The sequence below is a fragment of the Maylandia zebra genome, linkage group LG16 (genome assembly GCF_041146795.1).
Source record: "Maylandia zebra isolate NMK-2024a linkage group LG16, Mzebra_GT3a, whole genome shotgun sequence".
Lineage (NCBI taxonomy): Eukaryota > Metazoa > Chordata > Actinopteri > Cichliformes > Cichlidae > Maylandia > Maylandia zebra.
This window is the reverse complement of record NC_135182.1, coordinates 7,954,408-7,968,340: the sequence shown is the minus strand read 5'-3', so window position 1 is coordinate 7,968,340 and position 13,933 is coordinate 7,954,408. Positions and strand designations below refer to the sequence as shown.

The 13,933-nt window shown below is 40.6% G+C and overlaps 1 protein-coding gene across 5 annotated transcripts in view; it reads right to left on the bottom strand.

The window, feature by feature from the left end:
* enox1 (ecto-NOX disulfide-thiol exchanger 1) overlaps positions 1–13,933 on the bottom strand; it is a 143,956-nt gene that overhangs the window by 29,250 nt on the left and 100,773 nt on the right. For all 5 annotated transcript variants that reach the window (XM_012923287.3, XM_012923288.3, XM_004566310.4 and 2 more), the window contains 4 exons: positions 10,325–10,492; positions 9,144–9,350; positions 8,195–8,428; positions 72–284 (listed from right to left, as the gene is read on the bottom strand). In XM_012923287.3, the coding sequence (XP_012778741.1) occupies positions 72–284; positions 8,195–8,428; positions 9,144–9,350; positions 10,325–10,492 (822 nt within the window). The remainder of the gene's footprint in view (positions 1–71; positions 285–8,194; positions 8,429–9,143; positions 9,351–10,324; positions 10,493–13,933) is intronic.

The window sequence follows — 13,933 nt, the reverse complement described above, 5'->3', positions numbered from 1 at the left end:
CGTGAGACGTCCTTTGTCTGGAAGTTTTTTCAGTACGTCTTTAAGTGTGTAAAATATGAAAGCGTCCTTACACTGATTTAATATAGCCAGCAGGGCATTCTTGAAGGCCTCTTTGGCACGCTCCAACTCCTCTTCATGCTGAGCTTTCTCACTCATCAGTCGTCTAACGTGGCTGTTGGCCGACTGGATCATAGAGTAGAAGTGATTGGCGGTGCGGCGGTTGACTTCGCCTCTGTCGATCCAGGTGAACAGAATGGCTATGGCCTCACTGAACTTATGATCATCTGTGGAAACAAGTTGAAAAAGGTAAGAAAGAGAGGTATGGCAGTTCTTTTTTTTTCAATACCAACACCAGTGATACTTTTAAAAATGAACTGGACTGTGCTTATAAAGTGCATTTCAAACCGTACTGATTCAAAATGACTACAAGTCACATTTAAACATCAAGTATATTCATACAGTGCTATATTTTATACACTCTACCTCACATGCTTGGACAATTTGGAATAACAACTTAACCTAACAAGCATTTCTTTGGACTCGGGGAAGAAGCTGAAGTGCCCAAACCAAGGGAAGAACATGGAAACTTCACACAGGACGCCTCCCTCTAACCAGGAGATTCAAATCTTTGCTTGTGAGGCAACTGTGCTCACCAGTGCACCACAAGTGCAGCTTTCACATGATGACAAAATGTTTGTAAGTAAGTAAAAGTGAGTAAAATTTTATTTATATAGCACCTTTCAAGATAAAAACCACAGAGTGCTTCACAGAAGCTAAAACCTAAAAATAAAAATTCAACCAAAAGCAAGTTTAAAAAGATGAGTTTTTAGCTGTTTTTTAAAAGCAACCACGGAGTCCACAGATCTCAGGCTCAAAGGGAGAGAGTTCCACAATCTGGGGGCCACAGTTACAAATGCTTTGTCGCCTTTTGTTTTCAGCCTCGTGTGTTGGACAGCAAGCAAGCCCTGGTCACATGACCTCAGGCACCTGCTGGGAATGTATGGATGTAAAAGTTCACTTATATATGTTGGTGCTTGTCCATGCAGAGCCCTGAAAGTCAAGGTCAAAACCTTAAAGTGGATTCTGAATTTAACAGGGAGCCAGTGCAGCTGAATCAGCAGGGGTGTGACATGGGAAAACTTGGAGGACTTGGTCAGAAGCTTTGCAGCAGCGTTCTGAACAACTTGCAGATGCTCCAAAGAGGCTTTACATAAACAAGTAAACAAAGAATTACAATAATCCAGACGAGATGAAACAAATGCATGAATGACAATTTCTAATTCGGAGCGCGATACAATGGGACTCAGCTTAGCAATGTTTCTCAAGTGATAAAAACAGGAGCGAACCAAAGATTTTACATGAGCATCCAAAGTCAGATCTGAGTCAATAGTAACACCAAGGCTCCTGATAGACGGTTTGGCAAATGTAGCAAGTGGACCCAAGTTTTTCATAACACTAGATACAAAATTTTTAGGAGCACAAAGACTTCAGTCTTCTCCTCATTTAGTTGAAGAAAGTTTCCAGCCATCCAACCTCTAATGGAGTCTATGCACTTATGCAAAATCTGTAGCTTGGAAACATCATGGGGCTTAAAGGAGATATATAACTGTGCTCAATAAGTGTTGAAGAGGAAGTAAATACAGCAAGAACAATAAAGGCCCCAAAACTGAACCTTGTGGCACACCATAGGCAAGAAAAGTAGAAGAGGAACTAGAGGTAGCCACAGAAAAGGATCGTTCATGCAAATAGGATTCAAACCAGTCCAAAGCAGCCCCTGATATACCCACCCAGTGTCTCAGCCTATGTAGCAGAATATGATGGTCCACAGTATCAAAGGCGGAGGTCTGTATCTGTATCTTACTGATAACTACTGTTTGTCTTATCTTCTTTAATCAGCAGTTATATGCAAGAAATTGATCTAAATCCCAACTATGACCTCAACGGCAGGGGTCCTTCAAGGTGAATAAAGCTGTGTTGTGTAAGTACATTTCTCATTCATTTCCCCCATACATATTCAGTGTAGAGTGGAGTTGTAGCCCTGCACTTCAGATGGACATGCAAGTGTCCTGGAAGAATGAATGGTACAGAACTAAGGTATACTATTTCTTTCCATTGCTTTCAGCATCTTTCACGGTTCCCTGATAATTGCCTTGTTTTTAGATAGCTTGACCTCTGACCTTGAGGGTGAGGTCACAGAGATTTGAACTTGTATGAGATTTTTAGTAGATGCTCCTATGGTATCAATTTGAAACTCCTGCGCCAGTTCATTCTCGAGTTACTGCACTCACAAACTTGGGTGTTCACGTCGCCAGCCTGCCTGCCTGCCTACATAATGGGATGCTTCTGTAGTAGATATGTGGGGTAGTCGTGAGGTGCCACTCCTGAAACAAGAGCTGTGTCAAGACTCAGGCTCAACACTTTATCAGTCTCAACACAGACGCTCCAAGCACTTGCCTGTCCTCAATAGTCATATACAAACTGCTTTTAATTCCTTGATGGCAAAGCCCAACTTGACAGCTCTAGGTGACGGCTGAGGGATATTCTCCTGAAGTCGAGAACTCCCGACCAAAGTCACTTTTGATAGACAGATGTTTTTTTACATTTTAATTTGAGAGAAAAAGCATTACAGCTGCTTTAAAATTTATACATTCACAATACTAAAATCTCTTTGGACTCCAAGTCTCTCCCCCAGCACGCCGTGTCTTGGTACATCACACCAAATGGTGACTGAAGAGTATGATGTGAAAGCCGTTTCATGGGACCTTTAACATTCACTCAGCCTAAATAAACAATGGAGCAGTTACTGGGGACTAAATTCCTCCTCTGGAGGCCTTCACCGTTCACGGGTCTGTGAGCCACGTCACAGCCGCTGAACACAAAATGCATTTTTGATTTTCAACTTTTTCAAGCACAACCTTAAGCAGCGCTCGGTCTCAGTCACAAAAACTGCGGCGTCTCGGCAGGCTTCCGTCGAGTGCATTCGCTTCCATTTGAATAATAATTGAATGGTGCCACGGAGCCGCGGACGACGGCAGAAGAGAGTGAATTAGAGAGCATTTAATGAGCTCAATACCCAGTGCAACACAACCTGTAAGAAGACACTTTCCCCCACTCTGATAAAGCCCCATTCATACACAGCAGCAGATTACAGTCACATTACAGCGAGCACAATGAAGCGCTGCTGAACAGGGACGAGCGGGGGAATAATGGAAATGTATTTCCCCTGCTGTTTGAGGTGAAGAATGAATTGAAAAGGGTTATTCAGAGAGAAAACATGCTTGTTTATGTTAGGTATTAAAGGATGGATGGGAACACTACACTGAGGCTGAGGTTTGGGTTTTGTAGATAAACTGGAGATTCTGGAGCAAACAGAAGCAACATGCTGCTGGTTTTCCAGAGAGATAGAACAGAGCCACAGATAAACACAGAAAATGGCAGACATAGAAAAGGCAGAAAGGAATCCTGTTTAAAAAGTGCTATTATTTATTCTTAATATAATAAATCCCTGATCACTGTAAAGCTGATTTTGGAAGACAGAGTTTTGATGCTTCATTTGATAACAATGCACTTGCGACTGGACTGCTGCTATGTGTCTTCATATACCAAGTTTGCTTGAAAGGAACTAAATGTGAAAGCTTGTGATTCTTTTTCTTATGGGATTGCTGTTGTCACGCCTTAGTGATTAAAAGCTGGAGGAGGTGGCTGGGAAGCAGAGATAATCTGCTGGCATTTGATGATTTCATGTCTCAGAGACCATCCTTGTCATGTCACAACACTTACATATGACTTCAACAGATTAACTGATAGGATCGTGTTTGTTTGTGATTTACTAAAAGTTTCTAAAAGATCTGATTATTTTCTGTATAATGCTCTATATTTAAATCATTTCTGTTCCATATTTCAGCACCAACTCTAACCTATAAACATCATAAAAAACACAAAAGGCAGTTTGCACAGAGCTCTATCTGGAACTTCTCTCATTCGCTTTGCAAATATACAATGAAAACGTGGATGGATGAACAGATGGATGCAGTGTTAGATGTAAAAAAAAACAAAAAACACCTTGATGGTACAGTCTTTTTTTTTTACTTTTTATAATGTGTTAGTCCCCGCAGGGAAATTACTCCCCTGCATTTAACCCATTCACCCAGTGAAGCAGTGGGCAGCCACCAATGCAGCGCCCGGGGAGCAGCGTGTAGAGACGGTACCTTGCTCAGGGGTACCTCAGGGTAGCTGTTCAGTGGAGTCGAACCCCCAACCTTCCGATCACGGGGCAACCACTCTACCTACTGAGCTATCCCTGTCCCATAAAAGTAAAAAAAAAAAAAGTAAAAAAAAGTGTTAGATGTAAAAAACAAACAAACACCTTGATGGTACAGTCTGTTCTGTGAAGAAGAAAACTTCAATGACAGGTCTGACATTGAGACTTACCTTTAATGACTATCTGAGATAGATGTAAAAATGGGTTCAGAACAGCAACTCAAACTTGGATCAATAAAGCAGATTTAGAAAGAACAGATATGTCTGTCTGTACCTTATAACACCGACTATGTGCATCAGTTTGAGTAATTCAAATCATCTGGATCTATTGTTGCACGAAGCAAGGACCATGAGTGTTTTTACCAGTTCCCATGGAAATAAGATATATCTGATTCCCACTGATGGTGGTAATGTGTTTCTCAGCAACACTTTATTGGCACAAAGGTCACAGTACGACATGAGGTGATGTTATTATTTCTTTTTGTGTGGGAGTTATTACAGTCAAGATTTTGACTTTCTTCTCTTTCATGCTTTATTTAAATGATGCCTGCAGTGGATCTGACCGCACATTAAAGATGGGTTTAGGTCGAAACACAGAAAATATAACAACAACACTAGATGCTAATGTTTAGTTTGCCTGCTCAATCTGAGACAACATGAAGGTCATCACAATGCATGAAGGCAATAACAGTAATAAGCAGTGCGCTGGATCTGAATGTGATTAAATTGCACTAAATTGCAAGTGATTCCAGCGCCGCTGTTTTTATAAACAGAGAACATTTACAGCCTTTTACTGTAAATATGCAACACTTTCAATCACTGGAGACAAGAATTAGCCACAGCAGAGTGGAGGCAACACGGAGGAGGTGGAAGAGGACGAGGAGGAGGAGGAGAGTGACCTTCACAGCAAACACCCCTCATTGCTCACTTCTCACTTATCAAAACCACTGCCAACTCAGCCCCACACTTCATCCTCTCCCATCAATTCTCCTCACGTGCAGAAGGAGCAGGTGGGTGCAGGTTTGCAACAGTACAGAAAGAAAGGGAGTGGTCCGTGGTATTAATCCCATTACACAGTAGATAAATGGGGGCTTGAAAAACGTAACTCCTGTAGTAAAACTGGGCTGATTTTAAAAGGGAAGCATAACGAGGACTTTACCTTTCTTTCAAATGTCACCTGAATTATTCATTGTCACGATTCGTTCTTTTATGGAGCACATTTCTACTCAGGTTTAAAACAGCTTGGAAAAAATATTTGGTGTCAAGCATGGGAAACATCTGAGATCAAACCAAGGATTGCTAAATTTTACTCAAACACAACATCTGAGCTGCATTCTCACCACATTTTCTGTTAATATAACAATAAATATTATATATACGGATTGGTGCTGCAGCTGCAATGATGCAGACGCTATTCGGTACATTGTGGTGAAGAGAGAGCTGAGTCTGAAAGCGAAGCTCTCAATTTAGTGGTTGATCTACGTCCCTACCCTCACCTATGGCCAAGAGCTGTGGGTAATGACCGGGAGGAGCCCCCGGAGCAGACCCAGGACACGCTGGTGAGATTATCTCTCGGCTGGCCTGGGAATGTCTTGGTGTAGCCCGGAAAAGCTGTAGGAGGTGGCTGGGAAGAGGGGCATCTGGGCTTCTCTGCTTAGGTTGCTGCCCCTGTGACCCGGCCCTGGATAAGCGTGATAAGACGGATGGATGGATGGAAGGATATTATATATATATGGTCAGAAACCCTTCTCATTACATTGTACCACACTGGGTATGCACTCAGTGTGATTCTTCAACACGCAGGGTTTGCCAGTTGAGGAAAGATAACAGAGCATGTGTCAAAGGTTTTTGGATTGTTGCTTTGGTTATTTCTTGTTTTATATAGTAATCTATCTTTCTGTTTGTTGCTGCTAGCTTTACTTCATCTTACCCACAATTTACCTACAGTCACACATTTTTATACTTGCATTTTACCTTTGTTCTTTGGTGTCACTTTCCCCCCCAATGACTTAGAAAAAAAAAATCAAATTTTGGATGAAAATGGACCTTTTCTCAACATTAGCCACATGCTACAAGTGAAATGTCCACCAACTTCCTGTGAGAGTGGTAAGACCAGGAAAGCACATTTGCATTCATTGTAACCAGGTGTTGTGTACTGTATGTTCAAGCTAGTCCAGTTTTTTTTTATCAAGTAATGCTAACAGCATGGCTCAATCCAAGTATCTTTATGTCTGTGATAAATTTGGTGATCATCTGACTTCTACTCCAGTCACCAGCGCACACATAGACACACACACTTCATCTATGACAGCTGGGAGGATCCTGCGACTTTGAAATGGTCGGCAAAATGAACTGATGGATATCTTATTATACAACTTGGAAAAAAAGACAAATACTGCAGCATCACAGGTACTTTAGATCAGCGGTCCCCAACCCCCGGGCCTCGGACCGGTACCGGTCCGCGAGTCGTTTGGTACCGGGCCGTGAGAGTTGAGGCTCAGGTGTGAAATGTATGGTTTTCAGGGTTTTTATTGGTTTTCAGTGTTATTTTGTTATCGTTTTTATCGTTAACTCGGTTTTCCTGGGTCTTTTCACGTGTGTTATGAATAAACCTTCTTTTTTTGGTACCGGTACTAGTTTTATTTTGTTGTATTTATCCGCGACACCTTAAAGGCCGTCCGTGAAAATAATGTCGGGCATAAATCGGTCCGTGGCGCAAAAAAGGTTGGGGACCGCTGCTTTAGATAATGTTAGCATCCAAAGTATGTTTGTTAAACATCAACATCAGTATTTAGCTCCAAGCTTCATATTGTGTTGCTGCTGCCATAAAAAAACAGCTTAGAGTCTGACAATTATAAGAGGTTGTGTTTTTTGCTGTACAAGAAGTCAGAGAAGTCATCTTCTTTCTTCCTTTCCAGAGGAAACACAGGGCCTAAAACGATGTATTTATGACTTGATTAAATCTGTAAACGAATTCCAGAATCCTACAATGGCTTACTTAATAATGCATATCTTACTGGATTATAGCTGCTAGAAGCATGAAAAGAAGAAATAAGCAGGAAGCCACTGAAGTTAATGAGAAAGGTAAAGACACATAAAAAAAGCGCAACTGTTTTGTTTTATTTTGCACTGTTGAGAACTCTGGTAAGGCTTTTATTTAGCAGTTCTTGCTCCATCTCAATCGTGTTTGTCTCCTTTATTGTTCACAGTGTTTGTACTGATGACTGAATGCGGAGAGCTCACAGTCTGTGCAGACATCTTTGATAAACACTTGAAAATCTAATAACTAAAATCCCACTTCTCCAGTTGCTTTTATTTCTCTCCCTTTAAAAAAATATCTGATACTCTGTTGTCACAAAACCTATTTCTTATGTCACTCCAGAGCTCTCTGAGAACTGCTGAGTAATAACTGCAGTTTTTACAACAACACACAAAACACTGCTGTAAAACAAGAAATCCCTATACAGGCTGATGCAAACATGGCTTCTTGGACAGTCTTTGAGTGTTTCCCCTGTGTTTGTGCACTGTTTGCCTGCATTATACTGTTGCCATCAAACACAGTTGTTTATCAGTGGCTACAAACGGAGGGATGAAGAATATCAATAATTGTGCAGCTTCCTGGACAATTAATTCATGCATGTTATTGGGTATCACAGCAAGTGACCTAAGCAGGAGATTATACACACACGCACACCAAAATTAATTTGGATACAGCCTTTAAAGGAGGAGCAGGGGTTGTTTTTCTGTGTGCATGTGTGTGAGATTTGCCCTTTAGAAACATCAAGAGCTGACTCATCACCTGATATGAGTTAGCAATGAGATCAGTTGATCTGCTAAGTTTGTGGCACAGTAAACTTGTCGTATAGTGATGGAAATTACTTTCTCAATGCAAAGCTAATGACACTTTCTCTGCAAACTCGTTGCCAGTGCTCACCTTTTAGTCTGTCTGCTAACAGTGCTACCTCGTGTTCAGAGTAGTGCACAATCGGAGGGGGAGATGGTGGCCGCAGTCTGTCTTCGTGGATCTTGCGGCGGTGTCTTTCCTCTCTGGCCAGTAAGCGCTGTTTACACTCCCACTCATAAAGGTCATCTCTGGCCTGGGCAAAGTCTACATGGATCTTCCCAGAGTCCTTTTTATCAGTGCTGGATCCGATACGCATCCGATACCCTGAAGAGGAGAAGGTAACACCATTATATTTAGGCATTTTCTACAACAGGTAGAGGCATGTCATTAGATTTGATCTGCCAGGCAGAAAATCATTAGGGTGAAACATGAAGATGATGAAGAATTATGAAAAATACAGTTCCTTAAATATCCACCTTAGACTGGGCCTAAAAATAAGCTCTTCTCACCCTCTCTTATAATATCTAGTTTAACAGTAGAAGTAGAAACAATCCACAAAATCAATTGTGGTGTCTATACTACTTTTCTTCTTTATGACAACTACCTGAAGGTGAATTTTATATAACTAAGCAATGAAAAATGATAATAAAGCTGAAAGTTATGCATAACAAGAGAGCGGTCAACTTAATAGATAATGATAGCTAGGTGCTACATCATCTTGTTTAGCATGCAGCTGTACTAAAACACACACCAGCAGATCTGCTGTTATTCTGAGTACATTTTATTAAAAACACAATTGTTTTTAGCTAGCATTTCATTAGCCTTTCACTCCAAACTATGGATACACCAAGCAAACCAAGCTACTCAGCCAAAGCTAGCATTAACAGATAACTAGCCAACTACCTTTTTATCCCAATATGGCCCGCTTTGTAAAAATCAAAACAACAACAACAACAAAAAAACAAACCAAGACAAACAAATGAAAACAATATCCGAACTGCAAACTTGAGGCATTGTATTTCCCAAGAAAAGTGCTCACCTGACAGGTAAATAGCCTTGTCTACCATGAACTCCTCACTGAAGCGGATGTGGCAGAAGTTCTTCTTGCTCTTTCGGATGGCGGTGATCTCCCCACATTGGTCAAACACTTCCCTGATGATTTCCTCTGTGGCGTTCTCTGGCAAACCCCCCACAAATACTGTCTTACAGCCGGGAGGGCGCTCCCGTGTCGAGGGAGGAGGAAGGTCTGAGGCACAATAAAAGGACCGGTTACATGATTATATGGCCATATCATCCACAGCTCTCCTGCTACACTGCAGTTTAAAGAGGAAAAGTATTGACTTTTATGTCAAGTTTGAGCAATTAAAAAGAAAAAAAAACAACAACATTTAAATAATAACATCTAATATTAAAATAGATTCCATCTCACATTTATGCTAATTACCTAAGTTACAGCCTGTAAAGTCTCACCACTAGATATGAGCAGACTGCAGTCAACTGAATTCAGTTTTTTAACCACTTCAAATTCTGCTACATAATTCTAACTATGTTGGCTGCTGTAGGACAAACAACTCTTGTTGCCTTTCATCTGTTGTTTAGTGTACGCTCTCAGCCTGCTGTTTACCTCAGCTGTCAATACGTGTCAATGCATATTTTTCTGGATACAGTGATACTGAGGTGAGTTGTTGAGGATATCCGAAACTTTTCTGTTGGTAAGCTCTGCTGTTTTTGACAGTGTTAACTGCTGTCAGTCGGCATTAGTGAAACTTTCTTTGAAGTCGAGCTAACGTTATTGGACTTGGACATGTAGCGAATAAACTCTCATATGGTCTGAGAATGTAATCAAACTGTTTATGAGAGGAAAGCGTCATTTCTTTGGACACTCGAGTGTAACATTAGCTGGCAAAGTGTTATAAACAGCTGTTGTTGTTTAGCCAGCTCATTATTATCATTATATAAAAGATGGAGCTTGAGATGAGGAGGAAGAGAATTCAAAAATGCTTGTTGCATTGCCTCTTTCACATTTTTGCTTCTTTGTTGAAGGAGACAACTTCTGGACTTTTTTCTATTAAATAAGTATATAAACATTACTGACTGTACCTTTGAGCTAATCAGTTTACTTTTACTAGCCTGATTTTGCTGTCTACCTTTACTGCAAAAGTCACACCCTAAAAGTTTTCAAGTAAAGTTTATCGGTTCTACATTAAAGTACAGTCTTACTAGGGTTCTGAGGGAAGAGAGTGCAGCTCTTGCAGTGGATGATCTCCTTGATGACGGGCATGTCGGGGGGAACGGGTGGAGGGGGGACCAGGCTGATTCCTGCTATCATGGGGTTTATGGGTGCAATGAGTCCCAGCCCAGGGTCGAATCTCTGGATACACAGAGAATCTGCATGACAGAATAACAACAGATTACTCAACAAAAACCATAATTTTTCATACTTTCTTTTCCAGTACGTAAAGAATGATATAGTCTGATTTCAGTCATGCTAGCGCCATGTCTCTAGGGATGGTGTGTGTGCTGGTTGGTGAGAGATATAACATCTATCCAATGAATGGAATGATGTAATGTTTTGTAAAGACATTCACGGTGAGCAGAGGTTAAATTCAGTGACTTGTTCTAGCATCATCACAACGTTTACATTTGTGGCTGTGAAAGACACATTTCAGCAACTTTTGTTAGCAATCCTCCCCAGAGGAAATTCTCTGTCACTGTAATTGACAGTGACACTGTAATTTAGACCATCCAAGGTCTAAATAGGAAAATATTGAAAAGTCTAAATGTGTGAAGAAGACACATTTGACTTCATATTGTTGTGCTTTATTTTTAAATATCACTGTTATTATTATGAATATATGGGTATTGTGATGCCGCTGTTGTACATTTGCAATGCTTCACTTACACCTCAGTGATTGCCTCACAAGTTGGTCCTGAACTGGAGTTTCCACATGAATAAATTCCCTTTTCAAACGCTCATAGTTACCATCATTGGCACCGCCAAACTATTCAGGGGAATGGTTTATTCAGTACCAAGAGTTGGTATATTTAAGGGCCGTTATTAAACCAGTGGATGGTTTATTTATAGAGAAACAGGGCATATTTATAGAGGAAAGTGAGCTAAATCGGACAATAACCCATTTTTGTGAGAGGAGAAAACAAAAGCATTATTGGGTTATAATTGCACTTTAACATTTTTAAATCCTGTTGAAGAACCAATAAAACTGTTATTGTTGAGGTTTCTGTGTAGGTTCTTAGTTATCCAGGTCATGTGTGACTGTCGCTTTCTTTCCAAGCTCCTTTGACTATTGTTGAATTCATTAGGACTCTGGGACTTAGATGGCTGGAAGGTTGTTACCGTTAAAACCCGATTAGTGGTCATAACAAGAGCTCGTATATACAACATCAACCGCATATGCAGAAGAGAAAAGGAAATTAGTTAAAAAAGAAAAAGGAAGTATAAACCATCACTCCCTAGATAAGAGATAAAAGAAAAACTGGGGACTGGATCCTTGGAAAAGGACAAGAAAATATCATCTCGAGTGTACTAATGGGAAAAGCGCAAGGGAGGAGAGGAGAGAGAGAGGGAAGAAGAAAATCTCTGTTCTCTAGGACAAAGAGAAAGTGAGGAAGAAGGGGGAAGATAAACAGTGAGAGGACAGAGGCGACAGGAGCAATGCTTCAGCTGTCTGGGTGAAAATAGAACAGGCAGGTTGGAGGAGGGCGGAGCAGCATTGCATGTTCCTATCTTCAACACTGCAATAACAAGGGAGCGGGAGGAACAAACCGTCAGCAGAAAATCACCCCCACCACCCCACCGCTGCCCACACAGCCACAACACCACAGAAAATAAAGTGATTCAGATTACAGGCGAGGGAAGCTGTCACACTCGGAAAGGACAAACGTCCCTTACAGAAATTCAATAAAAAATAAACGTTTCTTTTTTTCCTGCTTTGTACAGAGGATTGATAGAATGCACCAGTGATTTAGTGCGAAGGCTTTTACTCCTGCCGGTCTGAACATTCAGCACACTGCAAGCCTTCGTTGGAAACAATCAGCAGCTCACAGGAAGCACAGGAAGTGAGGCGCTTCAGTTAGCTTGGGATAAAGGGAAAAATATAAAATTACCAATGGTATTCTCAAACCGCTCACATTTCTTTCCTCATAGGCAAGGCAAGGCAAGTTTATTTGTATAGCACAATTCAACAACAAGGTGATTCAAAGTGCTTTACAGAGACATTAGAAACAAGAACAAATAAAAAGCATGATTTAAAATTTATTAAAACAAGCAAAAAAACTAACTAACTAATTAACAAACAAACAAACAAACAAAACAGTATATAAAATCAAAACAGATAAAATCAGAACAGTAGATAAAATCAGTAGTTAAATGTAAGTTTTGAAATTTAAGCTTAAAAGTGTGGATTTGGTGCTTTATTCAAATGCAGCTGAGAATAGGTGAGTCTTCAACCTGGATTTAAATAAACTGAGTGTTTCAGCTGATCTGAGGCTTTCTGGGAGTTTGTTCCAGATATAAGGAGCATAAAAGCTGAATGCAGCTTCTCCGTGTCTGGTTCTGACTCTGGGAACTGATAAAAGACCGGATCCAGATGACCTGAGGGATCTGGAAGGTTCATACTGGGTCAGGAGGTCATTGATGTATTTTGGTCCTAAACCATTTAGAGCTTTATAGACCAGCATCAGAACTTTAAAGTCTATCCTCTGACGGACAGGCAGCCAGTGTAAAGACCTCAGAGCTGGACTGATGTGGTCCACTTTTTTGGTCTTAGTGAGGACTCGAGCAGCAGAGTTCTGAATGAGCTGTAGTTGTCTGACTGATTTTTTAGGTAGACCTGTAAAGATGCTGTTACAGTAATCAAGCCTACTAAAGATGAATGCATGGACTAGTTTTTCCAGGTCCTGTTGAGACATCAGATCTTTTATCCTTGAAATATTCTTGAGGTGATAGTAAGCTGACTTTGTTATTGTCTTAATGTGTTTTTCTAAGTTTAGGTCTGCATCCATCACTACACCCAAATTTCTCGCCTGGTTTGTGGTTTTTAGATGTATAGATTGAAGTTCTCTGGTGACCTGTAATTGTTTTTCTTTGGCGCCAAAGACTATTACCTCAGTTTTGTTTTTGTTTAGCTGGAGAAAATTGTGGCACAACCAGTCATTGATTTCCTCAATGCATTTACCAAGAGCCTGTACAGGGCCTCGGTCTCCTGGTGACATTGTGATATATATTTGTGTGTCATCTGCATAGCTGTGATAGTTTATTTTGTTGTTGTTTATAATCTGTGCCAGTGGGAGCATGTAGATGTTAAACAGAAGGGGTCCCAAGATGGAACCTTGGGGAACTCCACATGTGATACTTGTCTGCTCAGATGTGAAGTTACCTATTGATACAAAGTATTTCCTGTTTTCTAAGTATGTTTTGAACCAGTTTAGTACAGTTCCTGAAAGACCTGTCCAGTTCTCCAGTCGTTTGAGTAATATGTTGTGGTCAACTGTATCAAATGCTGCACTGAGATCCAGTAAAACTAGGACTGACATTTTTCCACTGTCTGTATTCAGACATATGTCATTGAACACTTTGGTCAGAGCGGTTTCAGTGCTGTGGTTCTGTCTAAAACCTGACTGGAAGGCATCGTAGCAATTATTCTGTTTTAAGAAGTAACTGAGCTGTTGAGAAACTGCTTTTTCAATGATCTTACTTAAAAATGGGAGATTTGAGATCGGCCTGCAGTTGTTCATTTGTGTCTTGTCAAGATTGTCCTTTTTCAGTATAGGTTTGATTACAGCAGTTTTTAGTGGTTCTGGAAACACACC